This window comes from the organism of the source record quoted next, unplaced genomic scaffold, assembly GCF_019419815.1.
Source record: "Pyrus x bretschneideri cultivar Hongxiangsu unplaced genomic scaffold, Pyrus_bretschneideri_v1 Contig121, whole genome shotgun sequence".
NCBI classification, from domain to species: Eukaryota; Viridiplantae; Streptophyta; class Magnoliopsida; order Rosales; family Rosaceae; genus Pyrus; species Pyrus x bretschneideri.
In genome coordinates this window covers 122906-143911 of record NW_025999415.1, presented here as the reverse complement: position 1 = coordinate 143911, position 21006 = coordinate 122906, and the positions used below count along the sequence as shown (strand labels likewise).

Genomic DNA, 21006 nt, shown 5'->3' with positions numbered 1-21006 from the left:
GTCGACCCTCAATCAACAAACACAAATAAGTTAATCATCAAATAGTTAAGCCAATTGCATTCACGAATCAAGAGTTCATAACCGGAATTCATCAATTCATATTACATAAATAATCATGGTATTGAAATCACCCCTAGCCAAAAAGGGTTTAGTTCCTCATAACTTTGAAATCAAAGAAACACCTAAACATTCCAACAACTCAAACTTGAATTGTATGAACGTTTAGGCACTCTTCTCTTCCATTCCTCATATTACAAAACAAAGAGAATTGAATTTAAACATTGAAATCAAAGAAACGCGTAAACATTCCAACAACTCAAACGTGAATTGTATGAACGTTTAGGCCCTCTTATCTTCCTCTTTATTGTGGCACAAGGACTAAGGGATGTTGTTGGTGTGTTGAATGGATTGGGGGATTATGGAAATGGAAGAAATGGAGGAGAAATGGAAGGGAAATGGAGAGAAACTCACGGCTAGGGAGAAGATGGAAGTGTTTGTGGTGTGTTGTGTATGAAATGAGATGATTTTTGAATGAATGAATGCAAGGGTATTTATAGGAGGAGTGGAGGTGTATATGGCTATTTGTTTAATGTGTTTGTGTATTATGATGAATGCATGTGAGTTAAAGAGGGAGAATGTGGTGAAATGATGAAGTAGGAAGGTGGAAATGCATGTGAGATGTTGGAAAGGAAATGGGAATATAAGTAGGCCACGGCATGGGAGTTGTTTTGTTGGTGTAAATGTGTCATGGTTGCAATGATGAAGAATAAAGGGTGCATGTGGGGTGGAATTGAATGAATGCAAAGTGAATGAATAATGAAATGAGTTAAAAAGGGAGAATGTGGTGAAATGATGAAGTAGGAAGGTGGAAATGCATGTGAGATGTTTGTGGAATAAAGAATGAATGGTGGAATGATGAAGAGTTGCATAAAGAATACATGTAGGGTTAGCTAGGTTGGCTTTGTTTGGGTGCATGTGTGTTAATGGTGGTTTTGCATGTGAATTGATGGATTGTTTTTTATGGAATGGATGGTTCTTTGCATGGCTTTTGAAGTGATTGTGGGCTTTGGAATTAGAAGGAAATGCATGGCCTTGGGGTTGGTTTAAGAGAGAATGGGCTAGGCCCTTTATTTTATGTCCAAAATGAATACAAGGCCTTCAAATTCGTCTAACACTTTGGCTCCAATCATATGCTATCCATTCCAAGCCCAATTTTGCTCCAAAATGCTCCAAAATGCATCTTTTTGCTTCCTTGGCCATATGAACCTAAAAACACAAGAAAATGGCTTAAACTACTAAAACAACTATGAATTAACAACATAGATGCACGAAAACAAGCTAAGTAAGTCGCCTAAATATGCTCCTATCATATGGTTGAACTCCTAAGGACCTCACGAGCACAACTGTGTAACTTGTTTCCTCGATCTATGAAGGTTTTAAGGGTTTGTGGTGTTGTCCGTACAAAAAGAATAGGAAAGGGAGAGAGAGGGAGTCTCAAGATAGATAGGGAGAACATGAGAGAGGGATGGGGATGATGATGGATGTGTGGCTGGGATGCAACCAACCAAGAACCCAAAACAACCAGACAACGACAATTATCCATTAGGGGCAAAATCGTCATTTCACCCCTACGGTACGAAAAATCCGGGACGGGCTGTCACAAATGAGGTATGACATTGTAATTTTTAAAACATGAGATATGAGATTGTGGTTCGACCTATAGTTGAGGTAGTTTTGTGTAATTTATCTTATTATTTTGTAGTCAAACTTGGTAAGAATATCATTTTTGTTAGGGAAATTTTATTTAAACTCATATCACATATCTCTACATCCAGCTTACTATTTTCACCCATATTATTTTTTATCAAACTATTAATCTCTTTTTAAACCCAAATTTACTATCAATACTACCCTCACAGACTTAATTCAATGTGCAAATTTAGACACCCATGTTTTCGCATTAGAAGCTACCCGGATCAGTCTCATGAAGATCCATGTCAATTAAATCCATTAATCTAATTAAACACAGTTGCCATGAGACTATGAGAGTCAAACCAAATTAATCAAACCCTAGTTAGTTTAACAAATGCATGCATATTTTGCAAGCCGACTTGCAGTACTAGGAATAATAGCTAGCAAGCATGAACTGAAATTAGAAACTAAGAAATGGAAACTCTTTTAGAATATATAAAATAAAATAATAATAAGATCAAGGGACTAATTATAAACACTCAATAGTGCACAAACAAAATGAAACGAAGTGCAATGATTATCATGTCCTCACATGTTTGCAGTGCATCTACATAGCAAGACTACTAATTAAACATAAGTAACATCTGAACGTGTTAATTAAAGAATTAAAAGAACTTTAATTACTTAATTAGAATGGATAGTTAAAATTGCAGAAAAACACTTTATTTAGAACTAGGTGTTGATCTTGACCAGCTGCTGCTTGTTGCTTTGGCGGCAGTTGGAACATCCCACATCACCCAGGGGAGTGGATCCTGTAAGCCTTATATGTGTATTCCTATCTCTACCTAGCATGAGGCATTTTGGGAGCTCACTGGCTTCGGAGTTCATCGGAACTCCAAAGTTAAGCGAGTTCGTGCGAGAGCAATCCCAAGATGGGTGACTCATTAGGACGTTTTCGTGTGAATTCCCAGAAACAAAATCGTGAGGGCGTGGTCGATGTCGGATAATATCGTGCTACGGTGCTAGGTAGAGATGGGAATATACATATAAGGCTTACAGGATCTACTCCCCAGGATGATGTAGGATGTTACACTCCACCCCCCTTAAGGGCCCGACGCCCTCATCGACACACTTTCGGCCATGGATTGGCTCTAATACCAAATTGTCACATCCCAACCCGGGCCCCCCACATCCTGGGCTCGACTCCACCGTAGCACGATATTGTCCACTTTGGGCCTCGACCACGCCCTCACGATTTTGTTTTTGGGAACTCACACGAGAACTTCCCAGTGGGCCACCCATCCTAGGATTGCTCTCATGCAAAAGTCGAGCCCAGGATGTGGGGGGGCCCGGGTTGGGATGTGACAATTTGGTATTAGAGCCAATCCATGGCCGAAAGTGTGTCGACGAGGGTGTCGGGCCCTTAAGGGGGGTGGATTGTAACATCTTACATTACCCTGGGGAGTAGATCTTGTAAGCCTTATATGTATATTCACATCTCTACCTAGCACTGTAGCACAATATTGTCCACTTTGGGCCCCGACCACGCCCTCAAGGTTTTGTTTCTGGGAACTCACACGAGAACTTCCCAGTGGGCCACCCATCCTAGGATTGCTCTCGTGCAAACTCGCTTAACTTAGTTCCTACAGAACCCGAAGCTAGTGAGCTCCCAAAAGGCCTCGTGCTAGGTAGAGATGAGAATATATATATATATATATATATATATATATATATATAAAAGGTTTACATGATCCACTCCCCTGGGCGATGTGGGATGTTACATAGTAACCACATACCTCTACGGAGATCTTGATACGGAAATTTATATGAAAGTTCCCAAAGGACTTACATTGACTAGTTCAAATATTTCCAAACTCCAGAACATGCTCTCAATTCAGCTAAGGATTTGAAAAAAAACTGCAAAATTTGATTGTGTAAAATTACATTTCTGCCCCATATTTCTTATTCATGTTATGTTTTAACTAGAGGGTTAAACTGGTAATTTCATAAAGTTTTGGTTGACAATGAGTGTTTTATTAATTAGTAGAAATTAGTAAAGATTAAAAAAAAAAAAAAAAACCTCATCAGCCCTCTTCACCCCCTTCACCTATCCCCAAAATCCCATCTCCTTCCTATTCCTAGAATCCCATCTCCTTCATCCCCTCTCACCACCACCAACTTTACTCGTCTTCTTGCTCCAATTCATCCCACTGCCACCATTTTCCACCACAGCCGCATCTCGTTTGCAACCAATCACAAACCTGCATCTTCTCCACAATGGGGACCTGATATGGGCGATGATGCAGAAGTTCCTGATATGCTTAATGTGGGTGATGATGGGCTTCTGGGAATGGGTTGGGTGCCGATGGACTGGGTAGAAGACTTGTTGGAGACTGTGACTGTGAAAGGTTTTGGAGAAATGAAGAAGGGTTTTGGAGTGAGAGTAGAGACAAGTGGTGGTTCGGGGGGGGGGGTGTTGAGGGTGGTGACTGTGGCAAGTTGTGGGAACACAAATCTCAACGAATTGACAACGGGATGGACGAAATCCCAACGAATCGAGCCAGGAACAAATCTGGATCAGTGAGAGAGAATGGAACACAGGACCCCGATTAGGTTTAATTTTATGTCCTCCTACTCCTAGACGAAAAAATCAGCAGAGGTAGAAGAAGCCGTCTTCGCCTTAATTATGAAGGTGAGGGTGGTGTGGGAGCAGAGAGAGTTGGAATCGCTAGTTTTGGAGGACAAGGAAGGAGAATGCACAGTGGTGATGAGATGAGTTGCTAAGCTTAGTGGTAGGACACTATTCATTAAATTTAATTTTAATTGTTAAATAAAAAATTCTTAATTTTTTTTAATTCTAATTGGCAAAAGAATGGGTCCTACTCTTTCTACGTCATCATTTAACAGCCAAATTGACATAAAATTTAACGGAGGTCTAACATTGTAACCAATTTATAAGTTGATGTATGACATTGCAATGTTTAAAACATGAGGTATGAGATTGTGATTCGACTCATAGGTAAGGTAGTTTTGTGTAATATGCAGAGAGAGTGCTGACACTTCTAATTAGGTCGGTCAAACAAGTCGCGTTTTTTTGTTCGTGTCATATTTGTTATCATAACGGGTTGTGTCGTGTTAAACTCGTTATCATAACGAATTCCTAATAGGTGATTTGAGAACGATTCGATTCATTAGCGGGTCGTGTTGTTTCGTCTCAGGTTAACACGTCATGTAAAAAATTGCCATGACTAGTGTTTAGAACTAACAAATGATATCTAATCGGGGTTTTTAATGCATGACCAAATAATGAACCGAATAGTTTCAAATTCTTAACTGATGTCCCAATAACAACCCAACTCGTTAACGTGGTCTTAACAGATGACCCAATTACAATCCAACTTGTAATATATGAACCCAAAACCTGCTATTTTTGTGTTATTTCGTATTGAGTTAATAAGACGTACACAAATTGTCAAAAGGACTTCCAAATGAGAAGTGGCTGTATTATTGTCAACCATGCCAATATACCAGGCGAACAAAGAAATATTCCTGCCCGTTAACAGTTAACTAGGCCTAGGCCATCACATGAGACTTAATTTTTGACCTCTGAGTTTACTTGTCCCTTGCTTAAATGTAATCCCACCGCATACCTAACAGGATCCTCCGGATCTTTTTGGTGATGATCCTAAGAATTCGTAAATTGTATTGGTTCATCGTATATCGTGCGATCAGTTTTTGTCAAACATTGTTTGTGTTTAATTTTAAATAAAAATATTTAAAATAATTTTTTACCGCAGATGTACAATGAATGGACATGATTCATGGATTTCTGCGAGCCTCACAAAGAGGATCCGGATTCCATACCCAACAGGATCCTCTCCGGATCCTTTTGATGAGGATCCGAATTCACTACGTACCATTGACTCTTTCCTCTTCTTCCTTCGTTGCCTTTCCATTACAAAATTCAAAAATGAAATTACAATTGTAAGAGTAATGTTAGGAAGACTAAAGTTTATAAACTAAATGACATAGAAGTTGGTAATTGAATTATTACTTAATCGTTGATAAATGTGCTTATTATCAATTGGTGACATCTCGTTATATAAAAAGGCCTAGTTTGCTCATCTTCCATACATTATATGTATGTACTCAAGCAAATTCACAGGGACATGCACCTGCACCAAAATCCTCAAGTCCTCATCCATGGCACTACTCTCCTTCGACTTACCCTCTTCCTTCTTCCTCGTCTCATTCGCCTTCTTTTGCATTGCCATCAAATTTCATCTCTTGTTTCTGCACAAGGACGACACCGCATGCCCTGCCAAAGACTTCTGTACCTACGGCTCTTTCATCAAAGCCTCCAAATCCTTCCCCGGATTTGGCACCACCGGAAGTTTAACCACGCGCAAGCGTGAGATTGCCACCTTTCTTGCTCAGATCTCTCACGAGACAACAGGTGGGTGGGCTACTGCCCCTGATGGACCATATGCACGGGGACTGTGCTTCAAAGAGGAAGTCAGTCCCCAGAGCTACTGATGTGACTCGACCAACAAGGAATGGCCTTGCTCTCCGGGCAAGTCCTACAAGGGAAGAGGCCCAATTCAACTATCTTGGTAAGTTAACTTGATTCATCACATTCACAGTTATATATATAAATATACAGTTACCAGCAGACAATTGTTAGTTTATATTGGCAGACAATGAACGTCATAGTCCAAATCCTCCAGTAATAAATTGGTTACGATACTGTATCGACAAGTATATATTATAACGTTTTGACAAGTTGAAAATTTTAAAATTAATCTAACTTGGTAATTGATTAGGAACTATAATTATGGACCTGCTGGTAAGGCGTTGGGGTTTGATGGGCTGAGGAATCCTGAAGTAGTGGCAAACAATTCCATGATAGCGCTGAAAACGGCTCTATGGTTCTGGATGACAGAGCAAAAGCCGAAGCCTTCTTCTCATGACGTCATTTTTGGACTGTATGTACCCACAGAAGCTGACGTTGCGGCCAATCGGACTGTTGGATTTGGGCTGGTGACTAATTAACATCAACGGTGGACTAGAGTGTGGAATACCCAACGAATCACGACTGAATGATCGGATTGGTTATTTCAACAGATATGGTGGACTGCTGAATGTCGATACTGGACTTAACTTAGACTGTGAAAATTAAAAGTCCTTTTAATTAACTGTATTTGGAATTTTCTTAGGACTGCTTAGTATCTTAGCTTGATGGATTTCTCTCCTCTACTTTATTTCTCTGTGAATCTATTTCAGATTCGATGAAATTAAAATACGGTGTAATTAATCACTCAATAATGGAGTGTCATTATAAAAATAAGGATACCAATTTCTTTGGCGGATGCTATGCGTCCAACAGCAGACTCGTATTGCAGCAGCAGGGCACATAAAACATGTCTGACATATCTCCATGCCCATGCAAAATATAGTCCAATGACGCTAACAATTAAGAAATGGTAAGACTTATAAATAGATTGGAAGAAACTGGATGGGGATTTGAACATGACATTAAGCGAGGGTGTTCCTTATCAAATTACACCAATTGCTAGTTTGAATTGATCTGATATCATAGGTTGAGAATGGCAGCAAAATTGGCAAGTAATCAAGGAAGGGTCGTGACAAGCTAATGACTGGCGAGAGTTGTGACCAGATTATCACCAACCATGTTTAGCAAGCACCAGAGAGTCAGTAAATCAACTGAAAATGTCATCAAGTAGTGATAATAATATTGACGGGAGAGGGAAAGAGCCAAAAGCCGCAAAGCAAAACGGCACTTACCTAAGTTGACGTGGAAACCTGAGAGCCGTTCGATTGTGTGAACGGCTAAAATTTACTTACAAGTGCAGAGCTCTCAATCACGGGATTGTTACAATTGTACCCCTCCCTCCCTTATCCGAGCTCGTCTCTGCTTTAGTTTTGCTCCAGACTAAACCGCCGCATGCGCAGCCTTGCCCTCTCCTCTCCTCTCCTCTCCTTTCTATCTTGTTCACTTCGTCTCCAAATTATCCAGTTATATCCAGGTGAGTCACTTCACTGTAAAATTCATAGCTTCATCTTCTTAATCTCTGGATTATGTTATGTTTTCTCTTGTAATCATCAATCAAAATCAATCTTGTGAGTAATATTATACTAGAGAGCTCAACAAATGATGGAACTTAAGCTGTCTCTTTCTTCCACCAAGTCCCTTTCTTTGCCCTTGTTTCTCTCCTCCTCCTCTTGCACCAAATCTCCTTTTCTTCTCAAACCCAAGCAATCTCTCAAAACCCCCCATTTCTCGCTCTCCCAAAAATCCCAGTTCTGGGGAAATGGTTTAGTTTTACACGAGAGAGATGCTGCTTGGGGTAACCTCGCCAAAACCACCCATGTCCCATTTGGCCCAATATGTGCTGCTGCTGTCAAGAGAAGGAAAGAACTTCCCTTTGACAACGTCATTCAAAAGGATAAGAAGCTGAAGCTGGTTCTCAAGATACGCAAGATTTTAGTCAGCCAACCTGATAGAGTTATGTCGCTTAGAGAGTTAGGTAGGTACAGGAGAGAATTGGGTCTGCAAAAAAAGCGCCGTTTCATTGCCCTTTTAAAGAAATTCCCAGCCGTGTTTGAGATTGTTGAAGAAGGGGTTTATTCCTTGCAATTTAAACTGACTCCCGAAGCCGAAAGGCTTTATTTTGAGGAGTTGAAGGTTAGGAATGAGATGGAAGACCTGCTGGTGGTCAAGTTGAGGAAATTGTTGATGATGTCGTTGGATAAGCGGATTCTGTTGGAAAAGATTGCCCATTTGAGAAATGATTTAGGGCTTCCCCAGGAGTTTCGTGACACTATTTGTCACCGGTACCCACAGTTCTTTAAAGTAGTTGCAACTGCGAGAGGTCCGGCATTAGAATTAACTCATTGGGACCCTGAACTTGCAGTCTCAGCAGCTGAGTTGTCTGAAGAGGAAAACCGGGTTAGAGAGATTGAAGAGAAGGATTTGATTATAGATAGGCCTATCAAGTTCAACAGACTAAAGCTGCCAAAGGGCCTCAATCTTTCAAAGGGTGAGATGAGGAGGATATGCATGTTTAGAGACATACCTTATATATCCCCTTACTCTGATTTCTCGGGACTGAGATCAGGTACTATTGAGAAAGAGAAACATGCTTGTGCGGTTGTTCATGAGATTTTGAGTCTTACTGTGGAGAAGAGAACTCTTGTGGATCACCTTACTCATTTTCGAGAAGAGTTTAAGTTCTCTCAACAGGTGAGGGGTATGCTGATTAGGCACCCCGATATGTTTTATGTGTCCTTGAAAGGAGATAGAGATTCTGTTTTCCTTAGGGAAGCATATCGTGATTCTCAATTGATAGACAAGGATCGTTTGTTGATCATAAAGGAGAAGCTTCGATCTATTATTTCTGTTCCTCGGTTTCCTAGACGGGGTGCTCCCAGAACTGAGGCAGATGGTGCAGAAGAAAGTGATGAGGCAAAAGATGGAACTCTTGAGGAAGGAGAGGAGTGGTCTGGGGATGATGATGAGTTCAACGATGACGAAGATGATGATGAAGATGATTGGAGTGATGAAGATGATGATACACCCCCAGATTTTGAGGAAGATGGGAAAACACCGACTATTGGAGTGAGCAAACCAGTCAAACAGGAGGGCAGTTTGAGAGAGAATAATGGAAAAGTGCTTGTTCCATTGTTGCCAGATGGTCAACCAAGGGAGCGCTGGTAAATGAATGAATCTGTGGACTCCGGTCTCAAATATATCCTGATAGGGTTCGTTATTTGTTTTTGGCCTGAAATACTATATATGTTTGATCCTGCTCAAAGGAGAACTCCAGGCCTCTACCAATTTTCCTCTTACTCGAGGTTCAGAGAAGTTTTCTGTGGGAGACAAAGGCATCAACTTCAAGTGTTATATTCCTCTACTGCCTTCTGTAACAGAATCATATTATTTTTGTACTCTTTGGTTAAGATAAATGAATATTTTGTGGGAATGAAAAGTATCAGCCTGTTTCATATGATTTTTCGTGCATCTTAGTAACCTGGGTGATGCTGATCTGTTTAGCCGTTTTTCCGGATCTTCATCATACCACCGTTACTGCAATTCCGTACTTAAGGATTCAGAAACTACCGAATCTACCTGGTAAGGATCAAAAGGAACATCAGGTGAGAAACAGTTGATTTTTTTTTTTTTTTTTTAATAACCCTGATGACAATGATAACTAGTATAACAACCATGCTAAAGAAAGATTGATCGTAAACAGGGAGGGATACCTGAGTTTGATAAGTTGTGAATAATTTTGCATCTGCCTTTATCTGTAAGTTGTCCTCATTTTTAGGTAGCTGCTTCTGCAAATATGCCACTGATGAGACTATTACTTACTGATTAAAAGTGTGCCTAACTGCATATATAAGCACATATTGTTTTTATAGGACTTATCAGCTTGCTGAAGAGTCTTGTATTTTTTGTTGCGTGCCTTATACGGTACCACTCCTAGGTCTAGTTTTGCTCAGACTACAGTTCTTCTGTACTTGTGAAACATCATTATCATACACAATCTCTCTCTCGTCAAGGATTGAAATTTGATAAACGATAGATGCATGCGGGTGTGGTTGACTGCTCGTAGCATTTCACTATAACAAATAGAGAGGCCACACTTGGCCTCAAAAACGCACATTCTAAGGCCCAGCACCATCCCAACACCCTACCAGTAACTCCATTGTCACTCCTGCACTTAGCTTCCCACCCTATTTTCAAAACTGCAGGCTACACTGGCTCTAAAGTTTGTCCTTGTAGGTAAGATTAAGATAGACTATTTGAAAATCATCATGGAAAAGTCCTAGTGATCTTCAATCTTTTCGCTGCGGACAAGAACATCCTGCAAGCATAAAATTGATGTAGAATTAAATTAAGCACAAGGACAGGAAATATTGTGACTGAAAACTATGTGGGAGTTAGGATGCGATTAAGAATATGGATTGAGATAATGAATTGATGAAATAGACTTACTTCCAAGGAACATCACCGACTATGAGCCAATCCCCTTCCTCGTCCTCATATGTCAAAACATGAAGTTCGTAATGACCAGAGTGCACTCTGTCCACATCATCTCCCCCTGTTATTGTTAATTTTTGTTATACAATATGTATATATAAGTAGAATGAAGTTAGAGGTAGGTAAGTACAGAGAATGTTGGTGTTGAACATATGTTGGGAGTGTCCATATCGTGTCATGAAAGCCATGATGGGCTAATAGGTCCAGCTTTCTTCCAATGGCATGCCCTTCCATGTAAACCTTGACATACAGTCTTCTTCTTGTGTTCCTGCTGCTGCTGCTGTTCTCAATATCATTGTAATCATCATCTGCTGTCGCTGCATTCATCTTCTGAATAACTGGCTTAATTAAATTCTTGTCCGATGCTCTCCCCCTAATATTATTACATATAAGGCCAGCGACAGTGGCTACTAATTAATATTAGTTATTAATATGGAATGGAATGGACTTAGTAATATGCAACTTGCGGCAGACTCAGACAAAGGGCTTGTGTTGGCTTGTATTGTACTTGTTGAGAGGCTGCAGAGGGTGATAAGCTAAGCCCGAGCTTAAGTTCTGTGGTGAGATCTCTCTTCAACTGTTTTAACTGTTTTGACAACCGTGAGTGATAGTGTGACAAGGAGGACGACAATGAAGAACAAGTAGTGCTTGTAGTTAGTTATAGGTGTGCTGCTGCTGCCTCTGCTCATCGCTTTTAGCAAAATCATTGATGAAGCCACGGCATCGTCATTGCCATTGCCCTTGCTCTTGCCCACCAACTTTGTGTATGTTTATATGTATGGTTTTTATGGATTGAATTTTGGAGGGACAAAGAATATTTATCAAAATCTAAATGGATATGTTTTCTATGATTTGATACAGTGACACTACTAGGTAAGTGTGGAGTGTCGACCCGAGAACTCGGATGCTCTCAGCCCAGCCGACAACTAGTACACGTTTCAAAATCCGCTTTATTAGGTATGTAATGTATCAAAATAATTACATTTCAACTTGATGAATGCACATGCAATGTTGAACATGCATGTGAATATATTATATGTATATTAAATATACAGAAGAACAAACAAAAAGTTGTATTTTTTGTCTTTACCTTTTATGTATCCAGTTCACAGCTTTGAGGTGAAAACTAGAAACATCCTTCTCGCTATACAAATCATTACATATGTTGCAGTTTTGAGTTGTTTCATTGAATAATCCGCAACAAACTCAAACATGCAACACCATTTTTGATTTGTGCGTGGTTGGCTTCAAATGTTCTCATTGTTACATTATTGTTACAAGTATATTTCTTTCCTTAACTAAGAAATATAAAGTAATTATTGAACTGTATTTTGGATGTACATACTTAACCAACGAATTAGCGATGATTATGGGGATGCACTCTCAATCAATAAGAGCTCTGGTATCAAATTCACTAATATTGGTTAACTAGTAGATTTGAATATATACTTTAAGCTGCTATCAACACTCTAAACAATCTTTGAAATGAAATTGAAGCATTTAAGTGTTAATCACCTTTGTCATCACATTATAGGACGTAGGAATCGTAGTCACACTATATTCACGCTAGGAATTAGGGAAAGAATGGGACAAAGAAAAGACACTAATTACTAGTATTAGCTATACTGCTGTAGTGCAGTCAAATTCGAATTCTTCTTGCTTTGAATAAATTAAATTTGCAGCTTCTCCATTATATTTATATTCCCCCTGCATATTTATATTCCCCCTGCATAAACTGTGTAATCATGATTCTTGTGTTAGATTTCGTGCACCACTTTCACTTTTACTTTTGCCAAATTAATTTTCACCATGTTTTTTCTTGATATGTTGGGTTGCATTAGATTTTCCATGTTTTTATCACGACCGAGACCGATGCCGATGCCGATGCCGAAAGGCCCAGAGAGGAAGGGAACATGAATATCTTTCTTTCTTAATTCTTACAGACCTAAACAAGAATTGACGAATTAGAAAACAAGGGAAAAGGGCAAAAGTGCATTTTCATGCTCCCCACCACCCCAACCCATGCCATCATAATAACAAGAAGGTATCGTTGCATCAATTTAATTTCTTTCTTCTTTTGTATATAAAAAAAATATACAAATACATATATTATGAATTACCTGAGTTACAGCAACTTTATAATTTGCTACATCAATTAATAATTTATTATTTTTTAAACACAATGTTTGTTAAATTAATATTTTAAAAATAAAATATAATACATTGAATGGTGTTTTGCCAACTCCTTGATCTCAACTAGAAGAAGTGCTTCCGTACAATAGGAAGGTCATTGCACAGTATTTCAAACCAATCAAACATTGCTACGTGAAAGTTATAGTGCAAGACAATGCAAGATAGTTTTAAGATACCGTCACAACGACATCTCAAAATAAGTTTGTCTCCTCAAGTATGCACACGCTGCAAAGGTGCCTAAAGCTAATGACAATAACAACTTTAGTGTGATGGTAAACCTTCACCTTGGAGGCGCCTGATGTTTAAAGGGAAGTGGAATACCCATCGATAGACTATGGCCAATCGTCCCCCTTCTCTAAGCCTCGTCATCAAACCAAAGAAAGAAATAAAGACAAGAATTTTCCAAGTGTGGGTGTGAGTAAGTAGATGCTAGATAGAACTAGAAGAGTGTAGGTGGACCAAAGCAAAAGTTATTACAACTCACAAGTCACAAGTACCAAGTAAAACTAATAGACAAAATACAATACCAAAAAGGAGAAGGAACTCTATCTGCAAAGCCAGGCTGCCCGGGAAGTCCAAAGGAACATCTTAACTTCCACTTCCTAACATTGCACTTCTACAGGATACATTGCAGAATCACCGTTAATTGAACTATTTGTAAGCATATTTTGATAAAAAATTAGCCACCTCAGCCGCGACATCATAAGCACCCTCAACACATCGACCCAAGGCTACACCAGTGACATAGTTGCCGCCAAGAAACAACCCTTGGGTCCCAGTATCACTTAGACCGGCCTTTGCAGCATCAAGGACATCAAAATGACCAACCAAGAACTGTGGAATAGCTTGTGGCCATACTTTCACACCCAATACAAGAGGCTCCTTAGCATTACGGTTTAGGAGGACTTTTCTCAGATCTTGATCAACTGCTTCAACAAGCTTGCTCTCCATCTGTCCGTGTTTTATTTTTTTAGAAAAGAGTTAAAAGAAGAAGAAAAAAATCAAAGCCTTGGAAGCAAAAAAATGAGAATGTGAATTACATATCCATGCGCGCTGTTCAAATAACGAGAATGTGATTTTAAATGTATATGCAAGTGCACATGGACATGAAGACAGACCAGAAGCAGCAATGGCACAATACCTTGGAAAACAAAGCCTGCTACCCAAGGACAAAACACATGTTTCTGCACACATGGCTGACTGGGACTTGTATGAAGATACAAGATTCATGCATGATTGCTTGACTAATCAAGTATATGAAATTATGGTAGGATTTAGGTTGACGCCCAAAATGAAAGGTTCACCGGATAGTTACTGAAGGTAATTACAAAAAAGGACTCAGGATATTGGATAAAGTGGGGTCTTCTTTTAGGGTGCCATATATAAACTGAAGTACATTTTACAACCTCCATGACAGTTTATGAGAACCATCAATCCACTTAAATGCTATATCACCCGCCTTATCATCACATTCATGGATTTTTCCCACCACAAAATCATATATCCTATGGCAATGGTCTTACCTCTGACAAAATTCCAGGATTGGTGGCACCTCCAATATAGTTCAAGAGCAAAACCCTTCCAGGTGGTGCACGATTAGGAAAGAGTGATGAGCTGTATATAGTTCCTGCAAAACCCAAGAAAACCCATGGAAAAAATCAGCAAGAAATGGTGATCGCTGATGTCAAGCATAGTTATAGGCATAGATAATGAATTCCTAAACCAAATCGAATCTACCTAAAGTTTTCAGCCCTTGGCTACGAGGATGCAATTGACCAAAGCCCTTCAGTTCACCATCTATCAAGCAATCAGTCCGAATTGCTTCTTTTGGATATGAAATAGAAACTGCTGCAACTGGTGGGTAATAAAATTTTGATAGTGCATCTGCAGCAGCAGCCTGCAAAAAAGAAACAAGATGAGAAACCCATTGATTTGTCTTGTAAATCACCACTATTAGAAAAAAACTTTGACCAACCACCAACTGTAAATGCCTCAAAATCAAGATTTAACTGTCAAACAAGTGGCAGTAAAGATAAGAAACATGTAGGGCAGAAGCATACAGATAGAGGTCGCAATAAACCACTTGCTACATAGGATGGAACAGTCATCACAACACTTCTGCTCAGAACTGAAACCAATCCTTCTGGTGTTTCATAGGTCAAAGTGTACCCTCTATCCAATTTACTGATACTTGAAAGCTTCCAAGATAATTTTACTTTGCTGCCCAACCTGCCAACACGATAGAATACAGTACATCATAGCTGTGAAATACAACACGTGTGTTCTCTCCTTGCCAACAAAAAAGGATGACCATCCAACTAGAGTAAGAGTATTTATCCTTTGTTGAAAGAAAGTACCTTGTAGAAATTGCATCCGGCAACATACCAAGTCCCTTCCTAAAAGATCCAACTGTTTGGCCCTTTGGTTTCGGAAGACGCCTTTTGAAAAACTAAAATTAGGGCATTGATAATAAACTTTACGAGTTAAATCATAAAATAACTTCAAAGAAACAAATATATTATTACGGATCTCGAGGTGGCTTAAGGGCATGATTCCTCCCCTGGATTGCTTTAATGGCACCACCAATGATACTACCTCCATTTTGCTCTAGCTGCCAAACTTTTCCGAATGCTGCTTTCATACTCAGTTTTGAAGGATCACCCGCATAAACACCTGAATATGACAAAAGTTTCAGGGCAATTAAGAAATTACTATAACCAGCTGACCAAAAGCTACACCACTTTAAAAGCTTAACAAGTATATACCAAATTAACTGAACAGCTTTTACAGGAAGGTTTATGCGGTTAGTTTGACAAGTATAATTCACGTAGATAAGTGAGCATGGCTGAATAAATGAATTTGGTCAAAATTCAGATCCTGTGTGAAAAAATGGCAGTTCAGTTAAAAGTGACTTTTAAAATTTGTGAAAGGTCACATTTCTGTGATGGACCATTTGATGTCACATGGTGCTTGCTTGCATAAATAACAAAAAGGAAGAAGTGCAATTCAACAGTGCAAACAATTCTTTTTCATTTCGGTTTGTGATTAAAGTTTGAATGGGATATGCAACAATTAGGTAGGTTTGAGTCCCAACCCTTCTTAGGATCCCAACAGAAGGAAGAAGCAAACGAATATTGGAGTAACTAGAAAAATGCACGAGGAGAAGTTAATGATGTAGTCATAATTATTCAAAAATGGAGATGACCTGAACAAAAAGGCTCAATTAAGCGTTCAAAAACCTCATCGCCAAGATTACGACGAACAAACTCTTCAACCGATTCTTCGCGACCCTGTCACTTTTGTCAAAGATTATGTGAAATGAGCAGTACAGTTGAGGAATTGAGGAATAAGTGAGAACAGCAACATAATAAATGAAAAATAAAGTAAAAAGAAAGAGAACAAACTGGAGGAGGCGGAGAAGGGCGAATGCCAAGAGCACCAAAGGCGGCCCTGAGTTTGCCACCGATGCTCATCAAGTCAAAGAAAGGTATGTCAGCTGGGCTGGACGGCACGGGCCTCAGCTTGCCATCCCACAACACGAACCTAGGTGCATTTGGATCCCCCAGAACCAGATCATCCTTCAAACCACAGTCCACCTACCAAATACAAGAAATACCCAACACACAAATCAATACACATACATTATACACACAGTCATTACTCATACAATTAGAGGAAGAAACTGAATGCCCCTACCACTAGCTAAACATATACTAGCAGTCTAATCTAAGTTCTAATTCACTAATTTGCAATTAATTAATTCAATGTAAGTGTTAAAATGTAAATGTAAATGCAAGAACGAGAACTGTGCCAGAGCAGAAAAGAGAAGTAGAGAAGGGCAATACCATCATGGTGAGCATGGGATCGGACGGCTGAAAACTATTGGGGCCTTCTTCCCAGAGATAGCCGTCCTTCTCGACGGTGATGATGTTGCCTCCCACCCGGTCCCTGGCCTCCGTGACTATGACATTCGGGACGGCGTCGCCGTGCTTGGTAGCCAGCACCTGAGCGATGCAGAGCCCACTGATTCCACCGCCCACCACCACGCAGTCAACAGAAACCGACTGTGTACCCTCCCCATTGATCCCCGACGGCGATATGCTCGACTCTTTGGCCACCGAGCATCGCAACTTTAGGGAGGGGGAGGTTCTGTTTGGTTTAGAATCCACCACATAAATGGAGGGAGGTCGGTGACAGTGAGGTGCAGAGAAGAAGAGAGGCTGAGTGGCCGCGATCCTGGCGGTGCTCATGGCGATTGGCTGGCGGTGACCACCACCGGCGTCGACTGAGATAGACAGAGGGCACCCAACCACCGTTTTCTTATCTTTACAAAAACTCGAGTGTCCCGAATCTTATTTTTGGCTTCGATGTATTTTTACGAATTGACATTTTCCTATATATTATGTTATACAATGTTATGATACTATGCAATTGAGTTGCAACTATGCCCACCCATTTTTCCTAGTTTTTCATTCACTTCATAACTGAAACATACATGACAAATGATTTGTCATGTGAGTGACGTCAAATGTGACATTTCATTTCAGTAAAATTTAGAGTTCGTCTCCTAACATTCACCTATAGTTTAAATTTAGTTCAAAAACTAAAAAACTGTTAATTTAAGTATCTAAATTTTACAAAACCTACACTTGATCCTTGCCTTTAACTTACATAAAAAAGTCTATTAGTTTGACGGAGCTTCTAAAACCCTAAGGGTGTGTTTGTTTGGCATCACTAACCTTCACTGGACTGGATTGGACTAGTGATTAGTGAAGTCCTATGTTTGTTGCAGAGAGGGACTAAATTTAATGGGACTCATGAGGACTACATTGGACTAGCACCTTCGCTAGAAGGTCTTAGCCAATCCCCCCCAAAAATGAGAGGACTGCTAGTCCCGTCTTCTCTTTGTTCACCAACAGTAGCCTCACCAACAGATCCTCACCAGCAGCAGCCTTTTCTTTGTACTCTGTCTTTTTTTTTGCACCAACAGTGTAACAACCCATCCCGGATTTGACGAATTGGAAAGGCAATTTGGTAATTTCATTTTGGTTGTGGGATATTTGTTTGAAATGTTGCGTTATGGCCTTAATTGGTGTGCCCAAGGAGGCCCACCCTTTGATTTTATCCCCCGACCCATTACTCCTTCTCCTTTTCCTTTTCTCCGTGAGTCATCTCTTTCCCTCTCCCTGTGAGTCCTCTCTTTCCCTCTCCTCTTCACTCTCGGTGCTCTCTCTCATTTCCGAAGACAACACACACATACATACACGAACTGTCATCAACATCATAGCTAGTTCGTCACTCCGTTTGCTTCTTCTTGTCTTTGTCAACTCTGCAATTAGGCTTACGCGATGAAACAACGACTTCCTCTGACGGCTTAACTCGGAACCCGACGAACCGAGGTGCGTTTGTTAAGTTTAGGTTGTATCTTCGTCTCTAGTGAGAGTTTTTGGGAACCCAAGTTGTTTTTGAGCTGAAAAACCAAAGGTTTCAACCCTGTTCATACGTGTTCTTCTCATTTCCAGTTTTCAGGCGAAACCCAACAGCTTTTGAGCCAATTTCCAGCCAACTCTAGCCACTACTTGGGGAACCAAAGGAATAATCCTAATTTGCTCTAGTTTTTCTTTAATTTGGTGGGTAGATCGTAGGTTGTAATCAAGGTTCGAGGTTGACGTCTTCGTGAAAACCGATCTTAAAACCGAGGTTGACTCGACCCGATAGCCTTAAACCCAAACACACAACCCTAGTCCGGCCCAAAGATTTGGGCCATGGAACCCAGCCCAATTGTCAAACCCAAACCTAAAGCTTTTTGGCCTAGTTTAAGCCCAATTACATAACCCAAGCCCAAACACCAACCCAGCCCAGAAACTAACCCAAAACCTAGGCCTCGCGTGGGCGTGCGTGAGCTCATGTCTTGGTCGGTGCATGGAGCACATGCGCCTCCACTAGAGGTACTGTTCTTCGTCGCCGTCCATGGCGGCGTCGACGACCCAAAATGGTGCGTGGCCTTCTAGGCCGCCACCCTATGGCGGCGCATAAGGGCGCGTGCACGTAGAAGTACTCGAGGTCGCCTCTTATGTTTTTCAACGTCCTGAATCCGTTTATGACATCCGTTTCCCAAAATTCAATTGTTATGATAGAGTTTTATTAATTGGACTTTTTATGTGTTTAGGTGCATTTGTTTATGGCATTTTCGTCCTCTCCTGTTTGCACGGCTCTTCGCCAATAGTGTAAGGTGAGTGGAACCCTTCTAAAATCCATATTTTACTATTAGAAATGCATACATGAAAAGCATGATTTAATGGTTACGTTTTATGAAACGTTTACGAGTAAATTAATTTTACACTTTATGATATTCATGCTTTATTGATTTTATGTTCTTCGTAGTATATATGATTGATGACTATATACTACGAATAGGTTTTACGATATGACGTTGTAGCTACCGAACTCCAATTAGGATATATATATATATAGTATGTTGATGTCTTTACGTACTTATTTAGTAGTTATTCGAATGTTACTGCCTATGGGCAAATGATACTTTTATATATGCCTTCGGGTGGGTGCTGTAGGAGCCTACGGGCGATTGATACTTATATGCCTTCGGGTAGGTGGTGTAGGAGCCTAAGGGCGGAAGATACTTATATTGGCTTTGGCTGGGGGTTGTGGTGCCTACGGGCGAAAGATACTTATATTGGCTTCGGCCGGGGGTTGTAGTGCCTACGAGTGGAAAATACTTATATTGGCTTCGGTCGGAAGAGTTCTATATGCCTTCGGGTGGGCACACTATATATGATATATGTTTTATGAAGTTTTATGGCATGCTAGGGTTTTCGGAAAACCTATTACTTATTATGTTGTATGAGTTTTCTAAACCTAGGGGTTAGTACATTAAAGATTAACTATTTTCGTATTACTTATATATCAACTTGGTCCACTCATGTTTTGTTTTGCGCCCCCTCAGGACTTAGAATCGAGGCGTACAATCTCAGCGTCAAGGCACTCCCACATCGGCATCTTTGAGTCCTCTCGGTGTAGGACCTATCTCTTTCTTCATTCAATTTTATGTTTTATATTATTCCTTTTTAGTGTCTAGGATTAGTTGTATACTTTGAACACGTTCCATAATTGCATAATCATTGTATTTAAATTTATAAGTATTGTTTATATTTATTGTTTCTTATGCATCCTAATATGGCTTCGTCACCTTCGGGTGTCGGCTAGCACGTGCCTACCCTGGTATTTGGAGAATATCAGGGTTGGGCATGTCAAACAGCCCTACCCACCCCAATCATCTTCTTCGATAGTGGTGGGCAGTGAAGGAAGATTTGTGAAAAACAAGTTCATTTGAGCAACATCAACAACATGCAATTAACAATTAAAAGGCGGAATCATGTTTATATGCACTCAAAAAACAAAACTTAACCCATGAACTTCAAAGCCTAGTAGATAGGTGAACCAAGACTCAACTCAAAACAAAGTGAGTTGAGAAATCAATACCTTTGTAGATTCCTCTTTGCATAAGCAAAGGCTAATCACCCAAAGAGAGGGCCTTCATTCCTTGCATCTTAGATCCATGGATTTGGATGGATGAAAAGGTTTCTCCAAGTTCCCAAAATTTAGAACCTCCAAGTCTCCACACCAAGGCATATTGTAGAAGAAATGAGTGACCTTGAGGAAGTAAGATTGCTAGATGTTTTCCTCAAGGGTGGCCGGCCTCTTTTAGAGCAAAGGGAGGTTTGTGTTCTCATCTTTACTCCTAAGAAAACCCTAAGGATGAAATGGCTATAAAGATGTCTTTATACCACCTCACAATGGAGTGGCAAACTTGCAATTAAGCCAAGTTCACTACCCTCCTCTAAATGGCCGGCCATATGGGATTTATTGGGCTATTTGGGCCTTTGTGAATCATTATTCATTAAGTTGTCATACAACTTAAGTCAATGGACTTGACGTTCGAAGCCCATTGGGCCTTAAGATCCAAAACTATCCCGAGGTCTTTTAACGAACTTATTCGTTTGATTAATAATCATATTAATTAATCCTTGCCATAAACA

General features: G+C 40.1%; 3 protein-coding genes and 1 pseudogene across 3 annotated transcripts; 2 read left to right on the top strand and 2 right to left on the bottom strand.

The window, feature by feature from the left end:
* The first annotated feature begins 5872 nt into the window (after positions 1–5872).
* On the top strand, positions 5873–6871 carry LOC103953068 (annotated as a pseudogene).
* Positions 6872–7606: 735 nt separating this feature from the next.
* On the top strand, positions 7607–9722 carry LOC103953067 (protein WHAT'S THIS FACTOR 1 homolog, chloroplastic). The gene has a single exon (XM_009364788.3). It carries the CDS (start codon positions 7865–7867, stop codon positions 9428–9430), a length of 1566 nt encoding a protein of 521 aa, XP_009363063.2. The 5' UTR covers positions 7607–7864; the 3' UTR covers positions 9431–9722.
* Positions 9487–11170, bottom strand: LOC125474622 (auxin-responsive protein IAA30-like; the record flags this gene model as incomplete). The annotated part of the gene is given in 3 exon segments (XM_048578525.1): positions 9487–10817; positions 10887–10914; positions 10916–11170. Coding segments are annotated over 3 exon segments (393 nt in total), but the record flags the coding sequence as incomplete, so codon positions are not given.
* Positions 11171–13364: 2194 nt separating this feature from the next.
* On the bottom strand, positions 13365–17329 carry LOC103967516 (protoporphyrinogen oxidase 1, chloroplastic). The gene is made up of 9 exons (XM_048578507.1): positions 16795–17329; positions 16354–16545; positions 16155–16239; positions 15475–15622; positions 15307–15387; positions 15010–15178; positions 14687–14846; positions 14473–14576; positions 13365–13900 (listed from the first exon to the last, which is right to left on the bottom strand). Exons 1-9 carry the CDS (start codon positions 17197–17199, stop codon positions 13601–13603), a joined length of 1644 nt encoding a protein of 547 aa, XP_048434464.1. The 5' UTR covers positions 17200–17329; the 3' UTR covers positions 13365–13600.
* Positions 17330–21006: the final 3677 nt, after the last annotated feature.